Here is a 27,565-nt window from a genome sequence, read left to right as displayed (position 1 = left end):
TACGTTGACCCTGCTCTGTCATTGTTGACTGTATTTTTTCAAGTCTCATTTCCAAAGCGGCAAATGAAGCTTTAAAGTCGGCTGCGAGGCTTGCTCTGTGGGCCTCCAGCATGGCGGCTATGCTAGTTAGCGCTGTGTCGCTATTAGTCGCAGAGGCATCCGCTTCTGTCTTTTTTGCCGACTTTGTAGCTTTCGACATCTCTCTGGGCTGGTTTAGGTTTAGATAATAGTTATAACCCTCGAAACAGGTTGGGGGTTTTAAGGAAAAAGTAGATTTTCAAAGTTGTAGCTGCGGGAGACAGAGACGACGCACCCTATCCCATGTTCACCCAAACCGGAAGTCGATTGGTTATTATTACATGAATGTTGATCATGTGACCTTTAGATCAGATACAGTTGTTTGAGGCCCCTGTGATAATTCTGATGTAGAAAATCCTGCTGACAGACACTAAACAAAGACAACTGAACTTTATTTATATAGCACAAATTACAACAAAGTCCTCTCAGTGCTTAACAAAATATAAAGTCCATAGTAAGAAAGAAAGAAAGAATCCAACAAGATCCACATGAACAAGCATTTAGCGACAGTGGGAAGAATATAGGAAGACAGGTTCAGAGGTGGAGAACATCTGGTTCCACTGGTTGGTTAGTGAACAGGACAAACAGAACAGGATAGTCTCTCAGAGTGTCCCAGACAACAAAGGACTGTTTTAGAACGACAATAACCTCAGAAACCTCTGATCGACTCCAATGATTGACAGGTGTTATTTAGGCCACGCCCTCAGGCTTTCTGTAACCTCTTAGAGGCTGACGTGAATGTGGAGTGAATGCATGAATAAATGGTTTGAAACACACTGTGCTCAGGTGTGTATGATCTTTAACGCTGGTGAGCTGAGCCTGGTGGAGTACAGCAACAATGAGATCCTGGGATCGGTCCGAACGGAGTTCATGAACCCTCACCTCATCAGGTAACATCTGTCACACACAAAACAACAAAAACACACAAATAAATTACAGAAAAAATACAAAACCACAAGAAAAACACATTTTTACTCCAAAACAATAGAGAATACACAATATTTACTCCAAAAACACACAACAAAACAACAAAAACACACAAATAAATTACAGAAAAAATAGAAAACCACAACAAAAATACACCCTCTTATTGCTCTAATTTCTGGGATTTAATCAGTGTGTTGTCTTACTAAGCCGGCTAACTTCTTACGGAGCTAAATCACCATGGTAACAATCCTGGTCAGAATCAGGTCCTGTTCTGGATCAGATCTGAGCGAGTACTAAAGTTTTTTTTTTAAGAATTATTCCTCAATTGTAACGTAAGTTGCTCTCCAGTTTCTAAGTGATTGTGATTGGTCTGACGCTGTAATCTCCCCCTCTGTCACTAGAGCGCGCACGCAGCCAGGCTGAAATCAGCTCACTTAACTTAGTGAGTCGTGATCTAGATTCATAGGACAGCTTCTGTCTGACTGACAATGTTTGGTTAGGTAAAGCCAACAGAGATAAATCCAGGATATAATTATCTAGCTTTGTAGTACAAAGTGACTCCAAAAACACACAAAACAACAGAAAAATACACAATATTTACCCCAAAAACACATTAAACAACAAAAACACACAATTACTGTAAATAACAGGAAAAAAAATACAAAACCACCTCAAAAAAACATGAAATGACTCCAAAAACACACAAAACAACAGAGACACAAATAAATCCAAAGGATCCTTAGTCACTCTGCTACAGCTACAGTGTCCAAACTGAGCCCCATCTAGGCCAGTTGTTAGATTCAGAAGCTTTTATTTTGAAGGGCACGTGGTGATAAGTTATTCGTTAATGTTTCAGTGTTTACAGTTTCTTTCCTACACGTCCTGATTTAAAAGCCTTTGATAATTAGCTGATGTTTTTTTTGTAAATGATACGTGTAGTATTATCAGGTGTCAGATGAAATGTATTTCTTTAAAATGTGCTGCGTCACTGTTATGTAGTCGAGTTGTGTGTTTGTTTGTGTGTCCAGTGTGCGTCTGAATGAGAGGAAGCTCAGAGGAGCCGAGGACAACAAGAGACTGGCCTACCTCATCGATATGAAGACCATTGCAGTGGGTGAGAAGCACACACCTGTGACGACTGACAGTCACTGACAGGGTCACACGCCTCATGGTCTCTCTGCTTTCCACCTCTTCAGTGGACCTGAGCGCGGGACACAGTTTGGGAATAATCAGCCACGACTCAAAGATCGACTGGTTGGAGCTGAATGAGACGGGACATAAACTGTTGTTTAGAGACAGGAAACTACGGGTGAGACACACACACACACACACACACAGAGTGAGCAGTGACTCTGGTAAAAGGTGGAGCCTCTTAAAGGAAACCTGTAATGAAAATGTTAATAACAAAAATATGTGCACCTTTTTATAATAAAACACACATTAAAAGGACTTTTTAGAATGATCGGGGACACCATTTTGAACAGGATATGACACACGTTAGTTGATTCCTGTAACTGTTGCTAAGCAACAGTGTTTCGTTGGTCTACAGTTTCTGAACAATGGTGGAGTGTAAAGCCAATGGTTGCTATAACAACAGAAACATTTGTTTAGTGTCTCTGAGACAAATAACGACACTGGGCTAAGCTAATAGGTTAAGCTAATAGGCTAATAGGCTAAGCTAATGAACAGAATTCCTTCACAAAAGGTGGTTGAATGCAGTAAATGTACGTGTTCAGAGAACGTTTCTGTTTATAGGGGATATTATGAGGGGTGTCATGGTACTAACCACACCCCCACCATATTGTTCTCTCCCTTTTCCTTATGACTAAATGATGAACTCTTTCAGGAGAACTTACCTGTTGGTTTAGGTGCTGATCTTCATCCAATCAATGAACAGATATCCTTTCACGCAGCTTTCATCACCGTTTCTAACCATAATTGTGCTCTTCCAATACCGAACTACTCAGCCATGGCTCGTTTCTGCTGCTACCAACAGCTCTATTAGCCCGTTAGGCTGATTGTGATGCTGAGTGCGTGCAGGGAGACTCGCAGGAAGCAGGAAGTTAGTGAGAAAGGTGATATTTAATCCTCTCCTAACATACAACCTTTATCACTGAGGGAGGGGTTACACACAGCTGCTTCACCTAGCGTGTGTCATATCCTGATTAAAATGGAGGCTCTCCATAGTTTATGACCCAAGGTATAAAATTGTTCTAAAAAGTCCTTTTAATGTGCATTTTATAAAAAGAATAATTTTTCTTCCATACATTCACTACAGGTTCACTTTAAAAGAGGAAAAGCATTAGAAAACAAGAACAAGTGTAAGAAGAACAGTGATACTGTTCATCACTGGTACTGTTGATAATGTAAAAATTGTGATTGTGTGTGTGTGTCTCAGCTCCATCTGTACGACGTGGAGGCGGGCCTAAAGACGTCTGTGCTGAGTTTCTGCTCGTACGTGCAGTGGGTTCCTGGTAGTGATGTGGTAGTGGCTCAGAACAGAGGGAACCTGTACGTGTGGTACAGCATCGACAGCCCAGAGAGCGTCACCGTGTTCCCCATCAAGGTTAGCACATGCTAACGTATTCACTATTAAGGTCAGCACACAAATGCCTATGGCCACATTAGTGAGGTAAATGGACTAAATGGACTTGATTTATATAGCGCTTTATCACCACACTGAAACAGTCTCAAAGCGCTTTACATATCAGCTCATTCACCAGTGGGACAGGACTGCCATGCAAGGCGCTAGTCGACCACTGGGAGCAACTTAGGGTTCAGTGTCTTGCCCAAGGACACTTCGACACATAGTCAGGTACTGGGATCGAACCCCCAACCTCTCGATCAGAAGACGACCCTCTAACACCTGAGTCACGGTCGAGGTGGAAGGGTAGAGCTGAGCGCTGCTGGGTGCTGTTTGTCAGCCTCATCATCAATCAATCACCTTGTCAAACTTCCTTCATCAGAGTCAGATTTATTGAGGAATACCAGTATGAACCAGTATAAACCGGTATAAGCCGGTATTAACTAGTATAAGCCAGAATAAACTAGTAAAAACCACTATAACCAGTAAAAACCAATATAAACCATTATAAACTAGTATTAACCAGAATAAACCAGTATAAACTAGTATAAACCAGTATAAATGAGTATTAACCAGAATAAACCAGTATAAACCAGAATAAACCAGTATGAACCAGTATGAACCAGTATAAACCAGTATAAACCAGAATAAACCGGTATAAACTGGTATGAACTAGTATTAACCAGAATAAACCAGAATAAACTGGTATAAACTGGTATAAACCAGTATGAACTAGTATAAACTGGTATAAACCAGGTTTAACCAGTATAAACTGGTATCAACCAGGTTAAACCAGTATAAACCAGGTTAAACAGGTATAAACAGGTATAAACCAGTATAAACCAGGTTAAACAGGTATAAACTGGTATAAACCAGTATAAACTAGTATAACCAGTATAAACTGGTATAAACCAGTATAAACCAGGTTAAACCAGTATAAACTGGTATAATTCAGTATAAACCAGTATAAACTAGTACAAACCAGTATAAACTGGTATAAACCAGTATAAACTAGTACAAACCAGTATAAACTGGTATAAACCAGTATAAACCAGTATAAACTAGTATAACCAGTATAAACTGGTATAATTCAGTATAAACCAGTATAAACTAGTACAAACCAGTATAAACTAGTACAAACCAGTATAAACTGGTATAAACCAGTATAAACCGGTATAAACCAGTATAAATCAGTATAAACTAGTACAAACCGGTATAAACTGGTATAAACCAGTATAAACCAGGATAAACCAGTATAAACCAGGTTAAACCAGTATAAACCGGTATAAACTAGTATAAACCAGTATAAACCAGTATAAACTGGTATAAACCAGGTTAAACCAGTATAAACCAGTATGAACTGGTATAAACCAGGTTAAACCAGTATAAACCAGTATGAACTGGTATAAACCAGGTTAAACCAGTATAAACCAGTATAAACCGGTATAAACTGGTATAAACCGGTATAAACTAGTATAAACCAGTATGAACTGGTATAAACCAGGTTAAACCAGTATAAACCAGTATGAACTGGTATAAACCAGGTTAAACCAGTATAAACCAGTATAAACCGGTATAAACTGGTATAAACCGGTATAAACTAGTATAAACCAGTATGAACTGGTATAAACCAGGTTAAACCAGTATAAACCAGTATGAACTGGTATAAACCAGGTTAAACCAGTATAAACTAGTATAAACCAGTATAAACTGGTATAAACCAGTATAAACTAGTATAAACCAGTATAAACTGGTATAAACCAGGTTAAACCAGTATAAACCAGTATAAACTTATGTTCTGCTCAAACTGCTGTCCATGTTAGCTGATGACCAGCTAACACTCAGTCACCAGTTAACACGATCACCAGCTGCTGTAGAACACCACTAACTCGTCAGTACTGCATGTCACTGAGGGGGAGGGGCTTGCTGTGGTGGGCGTGTCCTTCAGGGAGACATCGTAAACCTGGAGCGTGTGGACGGGAGGACGGACGTGATCGTGACGGAGGGCGTCCACACCGTGGCCTACACGCTGGACGAAGGACTCATTGAGTTTGGAACCGCTGTGGATGATAGAGACTACAGCAGGTACCGTCATTCATTCATTCATTCATCTATTCATTCATTCATTCATTCATCTATTCATTCATTCATTCATTCATTCATTCATTCATCTATTCATTATTCATTCATTCATCTATTCATTCATCCATTCATTCATCCATTCATTCATTCATCTATTCATTCATTCATTCATTCATTCATTCATTCATTCATTCATTCATCTATTCATTATTCATTCATTCATCTATTCATTCATCCATTCATTCATCTATTCATTCATTCATTCATCTATTCATCATTCATTCATTCATTCATTCATTCATTCATTCATTCATTCATTCATTCATTCATTCATTCATCTATTCATTCATTCATCTATTCATTCATTCATTCATTCATTAATTATCTATTCATTCATTCATTCATTATCTATTCATTCATTCATTCATTATTCATTATTCATTCATTCATCTATTCATTCATTCATTCATTCATTCATCTATTCATTCATTCATCTATTCATTATTCATTATTCATTCATTCATCTATTCATTCATCCATTCATTCTTTCATTATCTATTCATTCATTCATTAATTCATTCATTCATTCATTCATTCATTCATTCATAGCACAGTGTTCATTATTGTGTGTGTGTGTGTGTGTGTGTGTGTGTGTGTGTGTGTGTGTGTGTGTGTGTGTGTGTGTGTGTGTGTGTGTGTGTGTGTGTGTGTGTGTTTCAGAGCTGTGGAGTTTCTAGAGACTCTAGAAATGTCAGCAGAAACTGAAGCTATGTGGAAAACTTTGAGCAGACTGAGTGTAGAAGAACATGAGCTGCACATCGCAGAGAGGTCATACACACACACACACTCCTCCTCACTGCTCCACGTCTGCGTCTCAGTTCATTCACAGCTTTTAATTACTGTATCCAGACTGTTCTTCCTAGTGTTGGACGCCCACTGATGTCACTCTGACTCCTCCTCCTACATTCTAGCTCCTCCCTCTTTGCTCTCCGTTGTGTTTTTAGGTGTTTTGCGGCGCTGGGTGACGCTGCCACGGCTCGGTTTCTACGACAAACCAACGCTATTGCTGATAGAGTGTCCTTGGAGACGGTGAGTTACCCCCACCATTATGAACAGCTGATAAACACTGCCCCCTGCTGGTAGAAGGAGGGAATGGTTTTAGTCCTACATCAACATACTAATATTAATGTTTCTATTCCTGTGATAAAGTTCTATTGTCGTATTTACATAATAACAACACTAGCATGTGTGTGTGTGCGTGTGTGAGATCAGGCAGCAGACGGGGCAGCTCATTACCAGGTCCAGGCAAGAGTGGCCATGTTGGATAAGAACTTTAAACTGGCTGAGATGTACTTCATGGAGCAGGTGAACCATCACTGACCTCTGTAATGACCTTTGACCTCTGTGATATAATGACCTCTGTAATGTAATGACCTTGACCTCTGTAATGTAATGACCTCTGACCTCTTTAATGACCTTTGACCTCTGTGATATAATGACCTCTGTAATGTAATGACCTTGACCTCTGTAATGTAATGACCTCTGACCTCTTTAATGACCTTGACCTCTGTGATATAATGACCTCTGTAATGTAATGACCTCTGACCTCTTTAATGACCTTGACCTCTGTAATCTAATGACCTACTGCAGAACGCTGTGGATGAAGCCATAGACATGTACCAGGAGCTCCACATGTGGGACGACTGCATCACAGTGGCTGAAGCTAAGGTTTGGACTCATCACATTAATACATTAAAACATTAAAAGTTAAAACATTAAAAGTTAAAACATTAAAAGTTAAAACATTAAAAGTTAAAAAATTAAAAGTTAAAACATTAAAACACACACATTAAAATATTAAAATGTTTCAATGTTAAAACATTGAAATGCTCACATTAAAACATTGAAACAAAAAAACACACTTTAGAACATTAAACAGTAAAATTTTAAAACCTTAAAACAATAACATGTTAAAACATTACAACAGTAAAATATTTAAACATTAAAAGGCTAAAACATTAACACACGAGTTAAAACGTTGAAATGTTAAAACACTGAGGGGCGGATTCACTTACAGCAGGTGAGGAAACTGCGTTACTAAAGGTTTTAGGGACGCAACTGTTTTACCAGCCTTTATTTTTATCAAAACACTAAAACACTAAATCATTAAATTGTTAAAACAATAAAACATGGAATAAGAGATGACATTGAAAAAATAATTTCTAAGAAATTTATATTGGACTGTAGACTATTTTTATTTGGTTTATACCCAGAGAAATATACATATTTACATAAATGTTTATAAATATAAGCCTGTTGAATGCTAAGAGATGTATATCACTGTATTGAGTCATGGACCTGCTGTGGATCAGTGGAGACAACAGATGTTGTCAACCCTCCCACTGGAGAAGATCACCTATGTGTTGAAGGGCAGATTAAATGTTTTTGAGAGTGTATGAGGGCCATTCATGTTGTATGTTAAAGGAGCGTGGGAAATAGTGTGATGTTTGCTTTATTATTTCTAATTTCTTTTAAATGTGTTGTTTTTTATGTATGTTAAGTGTGTTATGTTCTAAAAATTAATAAAAAACAGTTTTGGAAAAAAAAACAATAAAACATTAAATCATTAAAATGTCAAAATGTTAAAACATTAAATCATTAAAATGTCAAAACGCTGAATCATTAAATTGTTAAAACGTTATAAAGTGCTCCTCTGTGTGCAGGCTCACCCAGAGCTGGAGCGTCTACGCTCAGACTTCTACCGCTGGCTGACTGACACGGGTCAGGATGAGAAGGCTGGGGAGCTGAGGGAGAGGGAGGGGGACTTCCAGGGCGCCGTGGTTCTCTACCTGAGGGCGGGGCTCCCAGCCAAGGCCGCACGCCTCGCCCTGAGTCGCCCAGAGATCAGCGACAACAGCGAGAGCGTCAACCGCATCGCAGCCTCCCTCATCAAAGGAGAGTTCTACGAACGAGTGAGTTAGTGCACGTACCTCACTGATTAGTGCACGTACCTCACTGATTAGTGCACGTACGTCATTGATTAGTGCACGTACATCACTGATTAGTGCCCGTACATCACTGATTAGTGCACGTACCTCACCAATTAGTGCACGTACTTCACTGATTAGTGCACGTACCTCACTGATTAGTGCACGTACATCACCGATTAGTGCACGTACATCACCGATTAGTGCACGTACATCACCGATTAGTGCACGTACGTCATTGATTAGTGCACGTGCGTCATTGATTAGTGCCCGTACATCACTGATTAGTGCACGTACATCACTGATTAGTGCACGTACTTCACTGATTAGTGCACGTGCATCACTGATTAGTGCACGTACATCACTGATTAGTGCACATATCTTACGGATTAGTGCACGTGCGTCACCGATTAGTGCACGTACATCACTGATTAGTGCACGTACATCACTGATTAGTGCCCATACATCACTGATTAGTGCACGTACATCACTGATTAGTGCACATATCTTACGGATTAGTGCACGTGCATCACTGATTAGTGCCCGTACATCACTAATTAGTGCACGTTATCCCAAACAGGCTGGAGACCTGTATGAGAAGATCAGAAACTACCAGAGGGCACTGGACTGTTACTGCAGGGGAGGAGCTTACAGGAAAGGTAGGAGTCATTGATTCACAGGAGAACACGGTGACCAATCTGACTATAACACCAGCTGCTCTGAGTGCTCAGTGTGTAACATGGGAACTGTTACTTTGAGCGTGTGGTCAGCTCATGCTGTCCACTCAACACACACACACACGCACGCACACACACACACTGATTGGTCCAGAGGTGGAGCTTGTAGCTGTTCTAACTCTAGGTTTGTCCTTGTGGGCCCCTGTAGCGGTGGAGCTGGCCCGCATGGCGTTCCCTGCTGAGGTGGTGAGACTGGAGGAGGCGTGGGGAGACTTCCTGGTTCAGCAGAAACACATGGACGCAGCCATTAACCACTTCATAGAAGCTGGGTGAGAAACGAGTGTATGAGGAAGTAAGGTTTTAAAGCAGAGGTGCAACTTCTATTACAGCGTGGCCACAAAAATATGTTTGTTTATTGAGAATAATGACCAATCTGAGCATTAAAGGTATTGTGGACGATGGTATTTTGTAAAGTTCCCATGTCATGTTATTTTTCACCATCATCTCCATTTATTCTAAGAACCCCAAAAACATCATATTTGCGGTTTATTTTCCCAAACTCACCTGTTTTCCAGAGTTTTAGCTTTTGAAAAGTCACTTTCTGACCAACTCTACACAAACAGGATGATTTCCGTCCTACTTATGAATATTCATGAGTGGGCGTGTCTATAGACGGGACATTGACTTCCTCCTCCCCGCACAGTGACGTAGGGTCAGAAGACGGTCCACCCTCCTCCCACCCACTCTGTAGCTGAGCTCATGCTGATTTATAAACACAGACAGAGCGTGGGGGGCGGGGCGTTCACCAGTACATACATAGACTGTAGAAAATACATACATAGCACTGTGTGAAGGACGCTGACATGCTCACCTTTGTGGGCGTGTCTGTTTACATGTCAATCACAACAGAGAGCTTCCTGGAGGCGTGGCATCTCCAGCTCAGTGCCCCATCAAATTCGTCATCAAAGTGGGAACGTGTCATTAAATTGTAGCGATGTGTTTGTGTTCACCCTGTAGTAAGAAAGTAGTAAATCACCTTCTGACTAATGATTGATGGAATCAATAAAAAAAACACTTTGATCATGTTTATGAAGTCATAATAGACCTTTATCATGTTTAAAGAACAGAAATGTTAATTTAGCTCAACATGAGCCTTTAATGTATTTTTGCTTTTGTTCTGTGTATTTTTACACAGAACAATTTTTGGGGTAGCATGAAATTACACATGTGGCCCCCGGGCCACCAGTTGGCCATGTTTGTTCTAAAGTGTGGTGCGCTGCCCATCAGCTGCTCGCTGAAGGCCATTGAAGCGGCCGTGGCTGCTCGTCAGTGGAAGAAAGCCGTTCACATCCTGGACCTGCAGGACGACCCGTCATCAGCAAAATACTACGTTAAGATCGCTGAGCACTACGCCTCCACACAGGAGCTACAGGTGAGGAGCACCTGCAAACCGCTCTCTAAGGCTTCTCTAGTGTGTGTCTAATGTGATGTGTGTGGTGACCTGTAGGTGGCAGAGCAGCTGTTTGTTAAAGGTGGTCACGTTAAAGAAGCTATAGACATGTACACAGCAGCAGGACGCTGGGAGGACGCACACAAGGTACACACACACACACACACACACACACACACACACACACACACACACACAATCACCATCTGCTTTAGAACACCACTGGAGTTTCTCTGCAGCAGTTTAACACAGTTTTCTGCAAACTAGTCAGTACTCAACGGTGTGTGTGTGTGTGTGTGTGTGTGTGTGTGTGTGTGTGTGTGTGTGTGTGTGTGTGTGTGTGTGCGTGTGCGTGTGTGTGTGTGTAGTTGGCAGTGACGTGTATGACAGACGATGAGGTCACGTCTCTGTACGTCAGCAGAGCTCAGCAGCTGGAGGCAGACGGGAAGTTTAAAGAGGCTGAAAGGTTTGTGTGTGTGTGTATCTCTGTGTGTGTAGAATTATGTACAGTATGTGTGTGTATCTATAATTGTGTATATATTGTGTGTGTGCATATTTGTTTTAATGTGTGCATATATTTGTACGTGTATATATTATGTATATATGTGTGTATATTTATAATTGTGTGTGTGTACAGGTTGTCCTCTACAGTCAAACAGCCTGATCAGGCCGTCTCTATGTATAAGAAGAATATAAGTGTGTGTGTGTCTATTAGGGGTGCAGCGATTGCACTTTTCTGGCCGATCACAATTTTTTTCATAACTCACATCAAACACCTTGAATGCTCCATTCTTATTTTATTGTAAAACATTGAACAATACCTGTGAAACAATACAAACTTGTTGTTTTAACTGCAGGTGAGGTAGTTATTTCTAATATAAATTAAAAGTTTAGTACATTGTTGTTCAAAATACGTGTCCATCAGGTTCCACTGCAGACCTGTTTACAGCTCTTTGACTAAAATAAAGTATTTAGTTTTACAAATAAAGAAAATCACAGGATTTGGGGTAGATGATATAATAATAATAATAATAATAATAATAACCTACAGGACAAACTAACAAAACATCTTAAACCACCAATAAAGTGTCTGAGTTTTGTTTCCTTGTAGTACAGACATTTAAAAAATGTTCAAATGCATCAGCTTTGTGGATATTTAAATGTAAAAATATCAATCTAAAAATAATCTGCAACAGTTTATAGGATAAAAGCTCCAAAAGGTCAAACATTCTACAGAAATATTAAAGTGCATCATGTGTAACATTTTCATAAGTCAACGTGTAATGACAGAATGAACATGACTCAGGTCAGTTGTTTTATTATTACAGTCACTTATACATTAGTGGAAGCTTTTTATTCAGGTCCAAAGTCATGAACTCCATCATTTTCTTCATAGTTGCTTTGATCTTTTCACTGCTCATAGGCACTAACAGCAGCCCACTGTCTGTTTTCTCCGTTAGCTTTAGCATTAGCTTGATTTCTAGCTTCAAATGCTCCACACGTGTGGTGGTGCCTTATAGTGAATGACGTGGCGTTTTCGTGTTACAGGAATTATAAATTGTGATCCTTTGCGCTCTTTTTTTTGTGTGACCTGGTGGGCGGGGCCTGTCAGTCATCTCACAGCAGAAGAGGACAGTGGCAGACTTCATCACCCACTTTAACACCTTTGCAGAGGTAGAAAAGATCGGTTTCATTTGCAAGGATCGGTCGATCGCTGATGGCCCGAAATAAGGGAAATCCTCAGTATCTATAATTGTGTGTGTATGTCTACAAATGTGTATATATGTTGTGTGTGTGTGTATATATTTTTAATTGTGTGTGTGTGTGGGAGGTGAATCCAGTCTAAATGAATGCAAACTAATCCATCACACGTGTACCTGCCTAACTTTCACTAAACTGACCTAGTTTAAGTAGTTAAGTGTAGTGGCAGGTGTGACCTTCACTATGTAGCACCGTTTACGTGACATGTAAACACTAGGTGTGCACGTGTGTGTGTGTGTGTGTTGTATCCTGTCCAATCACAGCAATGATCTGACTCAGAGCATAACACTACAGTCACTACCACTCTATGGACGGGTGTAGTGACACAGACTGTAACCAGACTAAATGGTGGTCTGTCATATACTCACACACACACACACTTACATACCTGTACACGTGTACACACCTGCACGCCTAATATTTATTTCTAAGTGTCAAGTATTTGGATTTGAAAATAAGGGAAATTTTCTGGCGCCCACTACCAGTCGTCCCACCCCCCCCAACCAAGCTAGAGTATCCCTTACATTTAAAAAAAGATGTATAAATAATCTAAAATATCCACTTATCAACCACTTAATATATACAATTATGTGATTAGAATCTGGTAGGTCAACATTTATGAACAAACAGCTGATCAATATGTGACTCATTAATCATCTAACTGAGCTTTACATGTTGTTCTGAGCAGCGACTCCTAAAACTAGTATTTGATACATAATAAGCTATAATATATACATATATATATATATATATATATGAAATATTATAGTTTTCTGTATCGCCAAAATATAAAACTCGATACATCTTGAATCTCGATATATCTCCCAGCTCTAATTCCTAAATTATAAAACAGCCTAATTAAAAACATAAATGTGTTTATGAAGCACATGTGTTTATTTAATATACTTACAGTTTATATACAAGTCAACATGTTACATATTTACTGTTAATTTCACATTGTTTGTCTTTAAGTTAAACATTAACATTTTATTTTATTATATATTTTATTATAATTTCTCATACTCACTCATGTGATTCTCTGATATTCACTAATGACTTATTAGACACATTTATTACAGACTTTACATTATTTAACACTTTATAAACAGTGTATATTTGTGGAGCTTGTGATTGGATGATTTTTCATGGTGACTTACGTGGTTCCTTCTGCTGTGGTAGACGTTATAATATCAGTTATTAATCTAACAGAACGTGTAACTGTGTCACATCCTGATGGTCTTTATGAAGATAAACTCTATGTTATATTTTATAACATATTTACACCAGTTCTTAGTTTTTATCACCAGAACGTCTTCATTATCATCTCTGTTCTGAGTTGTTTCTGGGTTTGTTGCTGATGTCAGCACTAATCACTAATCACTAATCACTCAGGTCATTTCAGGAGGAAGTTCTCACGAGGTTAGTGACAGCGTTCAGTTTAATAAGACATCTTTTAATTATTATTACATTAACGGACGCTGGGCTTGTAATCGGAGGGTTGCCGGTTCAAGCCTCACCTGGGCCGTCACTGTGGGATGTTGAGCAAGTCCCTTAACCCCGAACTGCTCCCCAGGTGCCGCAAAATGGCTGCCCACTGCTCCTCAGGGATGGGTTAAATGCAGAGGACGAATTCCATTAATGTACTAACATTACATGACCAATTAAAGGCGAAAGCCCCGATTTAATCTTTAATTAAAATATGGGATATTTACGGGAAAATAATAATACGAGAATATGGCGGGAAAGAGGGTAAAATACAGGAGTTTCCCAGCTAAAACAGGATATTTGACAGGTATGGTTTACATGTCACGTAGACGGTGCTACATAGTGAAGGTCACTCACACCACACCTGTGTCTACGTGTGACTGATATATTTATGTTTGTTAGGCGTAGGTGTGTAGACCTACACCACACCTTGCAGACGTGTTAATACATCTACAAACACACATGCAGACGTGACATGTGCATTGTGCCCGTCTACCCATTCTAAGTCTATGGGAAATGTAGATCAGACGTGTAGATGCAGGGTGTGGGTTCGTTGGAATGGTGCGCATGAATTTAGAATGGATCCACCCCCCATACTGTGTGTGTGTGTGCGTGTTTATATCTATAAATGTGTATATATTTTGTGTATACAGGTTGTTCTCTACAGTCAAACAGCCTGATCAGGCCATCTCTATGTATAAGAAGAACCGCCTCTTTGATGATGTCATCCGTTTGGTGGCCAAACACCATCCAGACCTGCTGACAGAGACACACCTCCACCTGGCTAAGGTTGGGTTAGCTTCGCTTAGCATGTAGTGGGCCATGTGTTTTGTGATCACCATGGTTACCCCTACAGGAGCTGGAGGCTGACAACAGGCTGTTGGAGGCGGAGCATCACTACATGGAGGCCAGAGAATGGAAGGCTGCTGTGCACATGTACAAAGCTAACAACATGTGGGAGGAGGCTCACAGGGTGCGTTTGATTCACACACCAAGCACACAGCTCACAAACACAGAAGGCATGGGAAGAATAGAGTGATAACCAATCAGATTGTAACACTAACTGCTTTGAGTGATAAAGTCACAAGATAGCATGGTGACCAGTCTGACTGTCACAGCAGTGACTAAAGGAGGGGTCACATGAGAACTGTTTCACTGCTGTGAGGAGGGTGTGGTCAGGCAACGCTGCTCACTCAGCTCCAGGGTTGGGGTCAGTTATAATTGTAATCACGTAATTGATTGTTAATTACAATTATGATGCAATTATAACTGTAATGGAAAAATTTGTTTCTGTTGTAAACATAATGAAATGGTAATTGAGTTCAGATAATTGACTTTAAAATAATGATAATAATAATAATAATAATAATAATAATAATAATAATAATTATACATTTCATTTAAAAGCACTTTTCAAGACACTCAAAGTCACTTTAAAGCTTAAATTGTAATTGGCATGGAAATTTTATAAAAAATATCAATTACAATTTAAATAAATGTAAAACTGGAAACATGTTACTTGAACACGGATAATCAAAATAATTGTAAATGAGAAATGTAATTGACCCGACCCTGCTCAGCATGCACACACGGGATGCTGAATAATGAAACTACCTCTGCCCGTCAAAATAAAAGCATCTGTACAAACTTTAACTGTTGAAATAATTGGTCTGAGAGGCAGGGTTATAAGGACACAAACCACGCCTCCATGGTTAAATCTGTACTTGTGCGTGTGTGTGTTAACCTGTGCTAACTCTTGCTAACCCTTCCTAAGCCGTGCTAACCCATGCTAATCTTTGCTAACACTTGCTAACTCATGCTCACCCTTGCTACCCCATGCTAACCCATGCTAATCTATGATAACCCATGATAACCCATGCTACCCCATGATAACCCATGCTAACCCATGCTACCCCATGCTAACCCATGCTAACCTATGATAACCCTTCCTACCCCATGCTAACCCATGCTAACCTATGATAACCCATGCTACCCCATGTTAACCCATGCTAACCCATGATACCCCATGCTAACCCATGCTAACCTATGATAACCCATGATAACCCATGCTAGCCTATGATAACCCATGCTACCCCATGCTTACCTATGATAACCCATGATAACCTATGATAACCCATGCTAACCCCATGCTAACCTATGATTACCCATGATACTCCATGCTAACCCATGCTAACCCATGCTAACCTATGATAACCCTTGATACCCCATGCTAACCTATGATAACCCATGCTACCCTATGATAACCTATGCTAACCTATGATAACCTATGGTAACCCATGCTAACCCTTCCTACCCCATGCTAAACCATGCTAACCTATGATAACCCATGTTACCCCATGCTAACCGATGACAATCCATGCTAACCCATGCTAACCTATGATAATCCATGCTAAACCATGCTAACCTATGATAACCCATGCTACCCCATGCTAACCTATGATAATCCATGCTAACCCATGATACCCCATGCTAACCCATGCTAACCTATGATAACCCATGCTACCCCATGCTAACCCATGCTAACCCCTACAGGTAGCTAAGGCTCATGGTGGTCCAGTAGCCCAGAAGCAGCTGGTGTATCTCTGGGCTCACAGTCTGGGAGGAGAAGCTGCTGTTAAACTGCTCAACAAGTTCAACCTGCTGGAGTTCGCCATCGAGTCAGCGTCTGACAACCTGTGAGTCACACACACAGACAGACACGTGCGCACACACACGCACCCATGCACACGCTCAGACACGCATGCACACGCACAGACAGACACACATATGCACGGGCGCACTCACAGACACACACACAGTGACCCTCTCTCTCTCTTTCTCAGATCCTTTGATTTTGCCTTTGATGTTGCTCGCTCAGCCTGTAAGGAGAAGATTCCTGAAGTTCACCTGAAACACGCTCTGTACCTGGAGGACGAGGTGACTTCATTATGTTAATAAACCAATCAGATTCTTGTGTTCCCAGTGCTGCCTGATGACATCATAGACAGGGTCAAAGGTCATACTGTGTGTTTAACCCCTAGGGAAAGTTCTCTGAGGCTGAGCTGGAGTTCATCAGAGCAGGAAAACCCAAAGAGGCTGTTTCTATGTGAGTACCAGCAGGAACAGATCTATTCTATATACCAGGGGTTCTCAACCTGAGACACTGGGAGGGGGTCCCCAGATACCTTCAAGGAACAAAGATTTTTTTTTAACAATTTCCGCCCATTATTGCTTATTTTTACTCTTTTTCTGCAACTCCACCAAACTCACCATATTTTAACCTATTTTCATCACTTTTTCAATTTATTGTCTTTCAGATATAAAATAAAAATTATATTTTTTTCACTTAATCTTTTTTTTCTTGTTATGTCATAGATTATCATAGATTGATTTCTGACCAATATATTGATAATCGTAGTATCGTCATATCGTGAGATAATTGTTATCGTAAGCTTTATATCACGTATTGTATCGTATCGCGAAGTGCCCAGAGGTTCCCACCCCTAATAATAAACATTCCTGGATAACAGTGGATATTATTCAGATGAATAAATAAAAGTGGTTATCACAGATTCATAGAACAATGGACCATCATTTTACTGACTTTATGGATGGACCCCACAAAGCTCTCCTGTGTGTGTCCTGCTGCAGGTATGTCCACAACAAGGACTGGTCCAATGCTCAGAGAGTGGCTGAGGAACACGACCCAGACAGTGTCTCTGAGGTCCTGGTGGGTCAGGCCAAGCTCTGCTTTGAGCTGAAGGACTTCCAGAAGGCTGAGGCCTTCCTGCTCAGAGCTCACAAACCAGAGCTGGCTGTTAGATACTACAGGGTAGGACCATTATCACATGTTAGAGAGTGGGAAATTCATAAATAAAAGCATTAAAAATATGTTTTTTGATAATGTTTATTTTTAGAATTATAATAATACTGAACATTATCAGCAACACACAAAGCGACAACAAAAACACACAAAATGAGAGAAAAACACACGATCGCCACAACGTACACAAAAATAACAAAATGACATAAGAAACACACACACTGTGAGAGCATGATTTAAATAATTCCAACAACACACAAAAACACACAAAATAAAAGAAAATATTGATTAGGACATGAACGTAAAGTACAAAGGATCAGTCCCACATCAGGAAATGATAAAAACTATAGAAATAAATCTATTCAGGAGGAACTAAATACTGTTTAATTTACTTATTTACAAACTTAGATTCTTTAAAATGTGTGTTATCACTTATTTATTCCATCATTATGATCTATAGATGATGTTTTTATAGTATATGAGCAAAATGTTGTAGTTGGACATAAGAAGAACAAAGAATAAGAAGGACTAGAGCTAAAAACGTTTGAGAACCAGTGGTTTAGAGCATCACATGTTGATGATGTTGATGATGTTGATGATGGTGCTGATGTTGGTGCTGATGTTGGTGCTGATGTTGGTGCTGATGTTGGTGCTGATGTTGATGCTGATGATGGTGCTGATGTTGGTGCTGATGTTGGTGCTGATGTTGATGCTGATGTTGGTGCTGATGTGGGTGCTGATGTTGGTGCTGATGATGGTGCTGATGTTGGTGCTGATGTTGGTGCTGATGTTACAGATGGCTGACATGTGGAGTGATGCCATGAGGATGTGTAAGGAGTATGTTCCCACCAAGCTGTCAGCGCTGCAAGAGGAGTACGAGCAGGAGAGCTCCAAGAAAGGACCTCAGTATGTCAGCGCTGGACATCCTGAAGGTATGAACCAGGAACCAGGAGGAGGTCTGACCTGTGCGTGTGCGTGTGTGTGTGTGTGTGTCAGGGGAGTGCAGGGGGTCCTGGAGCAGGCCCAGGAGTGGGAGCAGTCCCATGAGTATGGTCGGGCCGTGGAGAGCTACCTGAAGGTGGAGGACCACTCCAACATGGCCCTGATGGAGAAGTCCTGGATGAAGGTAAGAGAGGACCTCGGTACACATGGAGAACTGTTCTGGTCCTCAGGTTCTAGGTGGAAGGGGGAGGGAATAGGGAGGAGAGACTCGAGGTGGGAAATGTAAAGGGTGGAGAAGAGTTGATTATTTTCAAGTGAGAGTGAGATGTGATGTTATAGTTGTGTATATTGTGTTTATTATGTTGTGTAATCAATCCAGTCCGGTGACCAGTGTGTAGCTTAGGTATAATGGTGGTGGCTGTGGACAGAGGGAAGGAGTGAGTGGTAAAACCTAAAACAGGTATTTAGGATCAACGTGTCTAAAGTTAAGCCCAGTTTTATCTACAGTCTAAGACATGTCAGCGTATCATAGACCAGTGTATGTGTAAGAACCACTACTGTAAACCCAAGCACTGCCCCGGAACCGAAGATGCAGCCAGTCCAACTGAAAGAGCGGGGGCCAGGGAGCGCCAGTCCACCCCCTCCCACGAATGAGCAGCCCCCCAGACGCCCCCAAGATCCCAAGCCGAGAGGCAGCCACCGCCCCCCACATACACACCTGAGAAAGCCCCAAGGAGCCGAGGACCCAGCGCCACCAAACCCAACCCCCAACCCCAAGACTCCCCGCTAACATCCACCCAACCCCCCGGGGAGGGCCCAGAGAGCCCCCCCGCCCGAGACCCCAGCAGAAGAGCCAAGGCCCACACCCAGCAGACGGCCAGAGCCGCACCAAACAGGCAGCCAGTGGGCGCGAGCCCAGAGCCAGCAGGGACCGGACCCCAGGCCAGAAGGAACCAGAACAGAAGCAGCACCAGGAGCAGCCCGCCCACGGACGACGGGCTCTCCCCGGGCAAAGCCCCCCCACCCCAGCCCCACATACCGGCCACAATCCAGCAAGACCGCACAGCCCCAGACGGAGCAAGGACAGCAGCCCAGGCCGTGGGCAACGCCCCCCCCCACCGGCGCATGAGCAATCGACAGCTACCTGAAATACCAGAACAGTGTCAAAGTCAACTTTATTTACACAGCACATTTAAAAACAGCTACAACGGCCCAGAGTGCTGTACAACAAACATTATAAAATACAATGTAAAAACAGTCACAAAATATACAACATAAAACAATAATAATAAAATACATGGGATCTGCTCAGCTCGTGTTGAAGGCCAAAGCAAAAAGATGTGTTTTTAACGACTTGAAAACATGAATGGACTGGGCTATTCAGACATTTAAAAACCATCAACAGTATCTTGAACTGAATCCTAAAACTGACTGGAAGCCAGTGCAGAGAGGCCAACACAGGAGTGGGCATCGCCCCCCAGAAAACTGCATCATCCCGAAGCGCCACGCACCCCTGCCCCAACCTCGGCACAGACGCCAGCACCCCTCAACAACGGCGCGGCAGGCTGCCCCGGGCCCGCAGACTGCGGGGACCGCCCCCAAGGAAACAGAAGGCTGGGCCCCCACCCGACAGGCCCAAATGTGTGAGCCTACCCACCTCCCTGTTATGGTACCTCTCCATTCCCTAATGGAATGGCACTTCCCTATCCCCTGTGTGAATGTGTGTGTTTAGTGAATGTATGAGGTGCAATTAAAAGAAAGGGGATGAAGGGGAGCGGTGCTCCCCACCCAACCTATGTATATATATGTGTATGTGTGTTTCCTTCCTTTTTTAGTTTTCTCAGTTCCAGGTCCTCAGGTCCTCAACTCTTGTGTGTGCGTGTGTGTGTAGGCTGCAGAACTCTCCATTAAGTTCCTGAGTGGAGAACAAGCTCTGGACGTGATCCACCAGGTCGGACCTCGACTAGCACGGCTGAGGAAGTTCAACGCTGTGGGTGAAAAACACACACACACACACACACACACACACACACACACAAAAGGAGCTGACACCTGTGTGCATGTGTGTGTGCGTGTGTGTTCAAGGCTGCTGAGCTCTACCTGAACGTGGATCTAATCAAGGAGGCCATTGATGTCCTCATGGAGGGAGAACTCTGGAGCAAAGCTAAGAAGGTGGCCAAGGAGCTGGAGCCCAGGTACACACACACACACACACACACACACACACACACACAGTTGTTTCATGCTGTCTCTGGTGCTCTACAGGTTTGAGGACTACGTGGCTCAGAGATACAAAGACTACCTCAAACACCAGGGCAAAGTGGACACGGTGAGAACACACACACACACACACACACACGCACACACACACACACACACACACACACACACACACACACACACACACACACACACCATATTGAATGTATTTGGGTTTTTTATGTGTGTGTGTCCAGTTGGTAGATGTGGACGTCATGGCAGCTCTGGACATGTATGTGGAGCGAGGACAGTGGGACAAATGTATTGAGACGGCATCTAAACAGGTACACACATCTGTGTGTGTGTGTGTGTGTGTGTGTGTGTGTACACACTGATGGTTGTGTTCTGTTCCTCAGAACTTTAAGATCCTCCATAAATACGTGGCTCTGTACGCCTCACATCTCATCAAGGAGGAAAACACACTGAAGGCTCTGGAGCTCTACACACAGCATGGAGCAGCTGCTAACACACAGGTACACACACACACACACACACACACACACACACACACTGACTCTGACATTGTGTGTCTTTCTATCAGAACTTTAACATCTACAGACGTGTGTTCATGGACCTCACCAACCTCACACACACACAGGGACACACCTCCTACAGGATGTGGGCGGAGCTTAGGAACTTTCTCCATCAGCTGGTAAAAGCTCCTCCCCCTGCTCTGATGTCAGCTCTGATTCGCTGTTGGTTTGCTCACTATTTGTTTGTGTGCGTGTGTGTGCGTCCTCAGTGTGAGAACCTGTCTCGTTCCTCTGAGTCTAACTCTCCAGATCACCTGGAGTTCCAGCAGATGCTGCTGATCAGTCATTATCTGGCCACGCGTGCCGCCGCTAAGGGGGTGGAGCAACTGGTAACCACGGCGACCACACACACTCAAACACATACACACACACACAAACGCTCAGTGAGCTGGTGTGTTTCAGAGTGTGCTAGCAGTGAAGCTGTCTGTGTCTCTGCTGCGTCACACGGAGCTGATTCCCGCTGACAAAGCATTCTACGAGGCTGGGATGGACTGCAGGGTGAGAGGCTCCGCCCCCTCATTAACCTTCAATGTCCTCAGGAAGACTCTCGGGGACCTCATGGTGTGTGCTTTCTCCTCAGGAGGTCGGGTGGGAGAACATGGCCTTCATCTTCCTCAACCACTTCCTGGATTTATGTGATGTGAGTAAGGAGGAAACACACACTGATCTATGTGTCAACAGCAGCTCTAAGTAGTAGTGCTCTATGTGTCAACATTAGCTCTAAGTACTAGTGCTCTATGTGTCAACATTAGCTCTAAGTAGTAGTGCTCTATGTGTCAACATTAGCTCTAAGTACTAGTGCTCTATGTGTCAACTACAGCTCTAAGTACTAGTGCTCTATGTGTCAACATTAGCTCTAAGTAGTAGTGCTCTATGTGTCAACATTAGCTCTAAGTACTAGTGCTCTATGTGTCAACTACAGCTCTAAGTAGTAGTGCTCTATGTTTCCAGGCCATAGAAGAGGGAACCCTCAGTGCTCTGGATCATTCTGACTTCGTGGACACAGACGTTCCCTTTGATATTCCCATTCCTACTAAAGTCTACGTCACAGTGAGTCATGATGGAGCATGTTAGCACTAACGACACAGAGAGACTGTACAGCTGTGTGTGTGTGTGCGTGTGTGTGTGTGTGTGCGTGTGTGCGTGTGTGCGTGCGTGCGTAGGACGAGCAGAGGGAGAAGGTCCGTGAGTGGGTTCTCATGGTATCTGTGGACCGACGCCTGGAGCAGGTTCTACCGAGAGACGAGAGGAACGTGTACGAAGCTTCACTGATCGCCATGGAAACAGGAACACGTTCACTGCCGTGTGTGCTGACAGGTACACACACACACACACACACATAGATAAGTGTGTATGAGCTGTAGTTAAGTGTGTTCTCCTGTGGTTCAGGTTATCCTGTTCTAAAGAACTCTGTGGAGCTTTCTGCAGGAAAAACAGCAAACAAAGAAGACTGGAACAAGTTCCTGATGGCAACAAAGGTGTGTGACTAAACATGTGGGACTGGTCGCTACATGCTAAGCTAACCTAAATATGTGGGACTAGTTGCTACATGCTAAGCTAACCTAAACATGTGGGTCTAGTCGCTACATGCTAAGCTAACCTAAACATGTGGGACTGGTCGCTACATGCTAAGCTAACCTAAACATGTGGGACTAGTTGCTACATGCTAAGCTAACCTAAACATGTGGGACTGGTCGCTACATGCTAAGCTAACCTAAACATGTGGGACTAGTTGCTACATGCTAAGCTAACCTAAACATGTGGAACTGGTCGCTACGTGCTAAGCTAATCTAATCATGTGGGACTGGTCACTACGTGCTAAGCTAACCTAAACATGTGAGACTGGTGGCTACGTGCTAAGCTAACCTAAACATGTGGTATTGGTGGCTACGTGCTAAGCTAACCTAAACACGTGGGACTGGTGGCTATGTGCTAAGCTAACCTAAACATGTGGTGCTGGTCGCTACATGCTAAGCTAACCTAAACATCTCTGTGTGTGTGTGTGTGTGTGTGTGTGTGTGTGTGTGTGTGTGTGTGTGTGTGTGTGTGTGTGTGTGTGTGTGTGTGTGTGTGTGTGTGTGTGTGTGTGCGTGCGTGACCTCTGACCCCGTCCCTCAGACATCTCACAGCTCTGAGTGTCAGGACGTTCTCCACTTCCTGAGTCAGTGGCTTGGTATTTCAGCCTCCAGCTTTGCCTTCCACTGACTTCTCTTTTGTTGTGAAACTCCGCCCCCAAATGCAGCTTTGATTGTTGTAAGTTTGTAATAAAGTCTGAATATAAACATGTTCTCCATCAGTGTTCTTTATTATTAATGTTCACAGCAGAGACAGCTGTACAGTGTCACCATCAAACAAAGGTAAATAATGATCTGATCTTTGTGGGAGGAGTTAATCTTTTAAGACTCCTCCTACAACTGCTGGGACACAACCTCTCCTCCATCTATAATCATTTAAACCCATCCACCCTCTGGTTTACAACACATTTAACACAGTTTGATGTGTTCACTCTAATTAGTGTTTCCATAGTAACAACACTGGACACTCATTGGTCGCTGAAGTCCTTTCATGGTTGATGATTGATTGATTCAGTTCTTTAAAATCTACAAAGTCCTGAAAGGGACATACGTTCGTTTTTCTTGCTTGTGTAAAGATTCAACCCCACAAGTTGTTATTGTGACTGAAAAATCTACTAAATGATCTAAAAATCTACTAAATGATCTAAAAATCTACTAAATGATCTAAAAATCTACTAAATGATCTAAAAATCAATTAAATGATCTAAAAATCAATCAAATGATCTAAAAATCAATCAAATGATCTAAAAATCAATTAAATGATCTAAAAATCTACTAAATGATCTAAAAATCAATTAAATGATCTAAAAATCTACTAAATAATCTAAAAATCTACTAAATGATCTAAAAAAAAAAAAAAAAAGGCTGAATGTTTCACTCCAATAGAAAACAATGGATGTTTACAGGCAGTGGGGCCATGTGACATCATCAATCACATGATTTCAAGATGGAGGAACACAGGCTCTAAAATTATATTCCTATTTTTAAGGTTAATAAAACAAATATGGAGCATAATAATGTGTTTTGTTAGACATAGATCTCATAATTAGGACATTTAGAAGGTTTTAGGACACATGCCCTGCTGAGTAAACATGTGAGCTGCATGTCTCTATGGCGGCAGTTTAAGCTCCGCCTCCCTCAGAGCCTGCTCTACATTTAGCTTCAATACAAACACAACAAGGTTTAAAACTGGAAACTTAAACAGGAAGTACCAAAGTAAGTCTGTAATGATTATTTTATTTATCATTTTGTTTCATTTTACAGAAATTTCTTTTTTAATTGATCCTATTATTTCTGTGTATTTAGTGCTATAACATATTATTTTATATGATATATAATCAGATGGTGTTTTATAATTAAAGAGCTTCATAATTACGTTGGATTAATGATATTAAAAGATAAAGTCGTGATTTTTCGCCCCCTGTTGGTGAGAGCAGGGACTTGTTTACGCTTTACCACGCTGTTGATTGGTTGAACTCTTGGCATTCACCGCGTGCCTTAATTGTTTGATTTAAATCAAGGTCCGCTGTGAACACGAGGAGACACAACCATGTGGTTTCCCTCCGTACGTCTTCTGTCTGTGAAAACACGAGCAGTCATTAAAGATCCTGTGCTTTTATTTTGTAGGAGTTACCTTTTTGTACTCTCACCTTTTCTTGTTTCTAAACGTTTTCACTCTACACCAGGGGTGTCGAACTCATTTTAGATCAGGGGCCAAATACGGAGCAGTTTGACCTCTAGTGGGCCACTGATTTTATGTTGGAAAACGAGTAATTTCAACATTATTGTTCCCTAGTTTACACTTCTATGTAGACATACAATACTAAATATGTAAGAAACAACAATAAGTGACAGAAATCAGTCCCAACAGAATCTACACTTTACATTTCCTGGATTTGTGACCAATTTCTAGTTAATTTAGGGAAATGTTATGTCATAATTTGAGGAAAATTGAAGGATTTTGTAAGAACTTTGACTGCAATCATGTGATAAAAAGCACCAAGAAAACTGAGCACATGTATTGTTGAGTCTTATTTACACCAGGAGTGTCAAACTCATTTTAGTTCAGGGGCCAAACACAGAGAAGTTTGATCTCACGGGGCCACAGATTAGTTAGAAATAAAGTGCAATTTTAACACTAATATGCCCTAGTGTTCACAAAATATACATTTTAAAAGATTCCAATAAATATCTGAGCAATAAGTGACTGAACTCAGTCCCTGTAAGATCAACACTGCAAAAATCGTTGATTTTATGTCCAATTTTTTGTAATTTGGACGTGTTTTGTGGAAAAATGGTTGGAATTTAGACAAATGTAGTTATTTCCACAATTTCTAATAAAATAAGAGTCATGTGATATAGGCACAAAAGCCACTGCAAATATTGTCATTTTATTAAAAAAAATGTTAACTCTATTGCAATAATTAATCAAAATAAATAATTTTCACAGACAACTGTCATCGAAAGTACACTGCAGTTTATTTTTAATTTTTAAATATATTAATTAGATAAGTTAAGAAACAACAAACAAAGAAAACAATGAACTAAAAAAGAAGAAAAGCAAAAGTTTAAAAGATATTAAAGGTTATTGTGGATAAATAAAAAGTGTAAGTGCCTGTTTGTCACACATCTTTTGATGAAATTGTGTAATTGTGTACGTCTACTTAGTCTATTTTCAGAGTAAATTTTGTTCATTTTTTGTAAGTTATCTAATTTTTAATGTTAATTCTTCATCATCTAAAGTTTGTTCTATTGTTCTTATTTTGGGTGTGATTTGTTGTTTCCATGTTCTTGTCATTTATTAAATGTGTGTATTTGGATCGAGGGACAGAAACAGTTACAACTGAAATATTTGGTTAGTTATGCAGGGATTCAATCATTTTTCTTATGGGCCGAATTGGATGCTGAACGGCCGGATTTGGTCCCCGGGCCTTGAGTTTGACACATATGCTCTGCACTAACAGAATAATAAATATGAATTAAATATAAATGATTGATTCTTCTGTTGTTTTTTTAGTTTCTGGATGAAAAGAATTTTTTTTTCTCAACAACAAAAAATAGTAATTTGAAAGTGTGAGATTATTAATGTTCTTATGATGACATCATAATACAAATTTAATATAGAAGCTGTTAATTCTATATCAATGATAGATTCTGCAGTGTCTTTGTGTTGCTCAGCGGCTCCATGGCAGACCTGAGGCTGTGGGGGAGGGAACACACACACACACACACACAGTGTAGTGAAGGGGTGTGTGTGTGTGTGTCTCTGTGTATGTGCGTGTGTGTGTGTGTGTCACACCCTGAGGCCTCTGCTGATGCTCTCACGTGTTGCTCGAACATCTCGTCCTGAGGAGCATCTGCAGAGGAGGAGGAAGAGGAGGAGACTGCGGCAGATGAAAAGCTGCTGCTGCTGCTCCATCATCATCATCATCATCATCATCATCATGTTAGCATGTTAGGTAGTTCTTACCTCAGAGATGCTGGAGGAAAATGGCGCAGCAGCAGAAACCAACATCTATCATCAGGAGGAGGAAGAGAAGAACCACCACCACCGAGGAGAGGAGCGCTCTGTGTCCGCCCACCGACACCTGTCAGCCGGCCTGATGAGGAGCGTCGGCCCGGGCTGCGCTGCAGAGGATGCGTCCTCTTCCTCCTGATGATGATGATGATGATGATGATGATGCAGCTCCGTTCTTTGGTCCGACCCGCAGAGGGAGCAGGAGGAGATGTGGGTGCAGCCAGAGATGCTGAGAAGGAGGAGGAGGAGGAGGGGGCGGAGCTAAGCATCATCATCGTCACCTTCTGCAAGTTAAAGCGGCTTCATCAAACACAGCCTCAGCCAATAGACAGACAGATATAGATAAACAGATAGATTGAAGATAAAAATGTAGAAATGATCATAG

General features: G+C 41.5%; 1 protein-coding gene across 2 annotated transcripts in view; it reads left to right on the top strand.

The window, feature by feature from the left end:
- Positions 1-23,874, top strand: part of ift172 (intraflagellar transport 172) — a 39,463-nt gene extending 15,589 nt beyond the window's left edge. The window contains exons 13-48 of one of the 2 annotated variants that reach the window (XM_028440541.1): positions 865-968; positions 2,034-2,119; positions 2,202-2,314; positions 3,404-3,571; positions 5,538-5,674; positions 6,392-6,499; positions 6,676-6,760; positions 6,944-7,036; positions 7,322-7,399; positions 8,395-8,643; positions 9,239-9,317; positions 9,544-9,664; positions 10,623-10,767; positions 10,843-10,932; positions 11,154-11,251; positions 14,685-14,820; positions 14,888-15,004; positions 16,585-16,727; positions 16,875-16,968; positions 17,073-17,137; positions 17,683-17,863; positions 18,651-18,760; positions 18,851-18,980; positions 20,688-20,786; positions 20,882-20,991; positions 21,062-21,125; positions 21,253-21,339; positions 21,412-21,528; positions 21,597-21,707; positions 21,798-21,917; positions 21,991-22,086; positions 22,169-22,228; positions 22,540-22,638; positions 22,752-22,905; positions 22,978-23,066; positions 23,707-23,874. In XM_028440541.1, coding sequence (XP_028296342.1) covers positions 865-968; positions 2,034-2,119; positions 2,202-2,314; positions 3,404-3,571; positions 5,538-5,674; positions 6,392-6,499; positions 6,676-6,760; positions 6,944-7,036; positions 7,322-7,399; positions 8,395-8,643; positions 9,239-9,317; positions 9,544-9,664; positions 10,623-10,767; positions 10,843-10,932; positions 11,154-11,251; positions 14,685-14,820; positions 14,888-15,004; positions 16,585-16,727; positions 16,875-16,968; positions 17,073-17,137; positions 17,683-17,863; positions 18,651-18,760; positions 18,851-18,980; positions 20,688-20,786; positions 20,882-20,991; positions 21,062-21,125; positions 21,253-21,339; positions 21,412-21,528; positions 21,597-21,707; positions 21,798-21,917; positions 21,991-22,086; positions 22,169-22,228; positions 22,540-22,638; positions 22,752-22,905; positions 22,978-23,066; positions 23,707-23,793 — 4,023 coding nt within the window. In that variant the 3' untranslated portion in view covers positions 23,794-23,874. Of the gene's footprint in view, positions 1-864; positions 969-2,033; positions 2,120-2,201; positions 2,315-3,403; positions 3,572-5,537; positions 5,675-6,391; positions 6,500-6,675; positions 6,761-6,943; positions 7,037-7,321; positions 7,400-8,394; positions 8,644-9,238; positions 9,318-9,543; positions 9,665-10,622; positions 10,768-10,842; positions 10,933-11,153; positions 11,252-14,684; positions 14,821-14,887; positions 15,005-16,584; positions 16,728-16,874; positions 16,969-17,072; positions 17,138-17,682; positions 17,864-18,650; positions 18,981-20,687; positions 20,787-20,881; positions 20,992-21,061; positions 21,126-21,252; positions 21,340-21,411; positions 21,529-21,596; positions 21,708-21,797; positions 21,918-21,990; positions 22,087-22,168; positions 22,229-22,539; positions 22,639-22,751; positions 22,906-22,977; positions 23,067-23,706 lie in introns of both variants that reach the window. The other variant, XM_028440540.1, reaches the window with a different exon arrangement.
- Positions 23,875-27,565: the final 3,691 nt, after the last annotated feature.

This window comes from Gouania willdenowi (genome assembly GCF_900634775.1).
Source record: "Gouania willdenowi chromosome 24 unlocalized genomic scaffold, fGouWil2.1 scaffold_320_arrow_ctg1, whole genome shotgun sequence".
NCBI lineage: Eukaryota > Metazoa > Chordata > Actinopteri > Blenniiformes > Gobiesocidae > Gouania > Gouania willdenowi.
The sequence above is the reverse complement of the archived record's forward strand: the minus strand, read 5'-3'. Positions and strand labels throughout refer to the sequence as shown.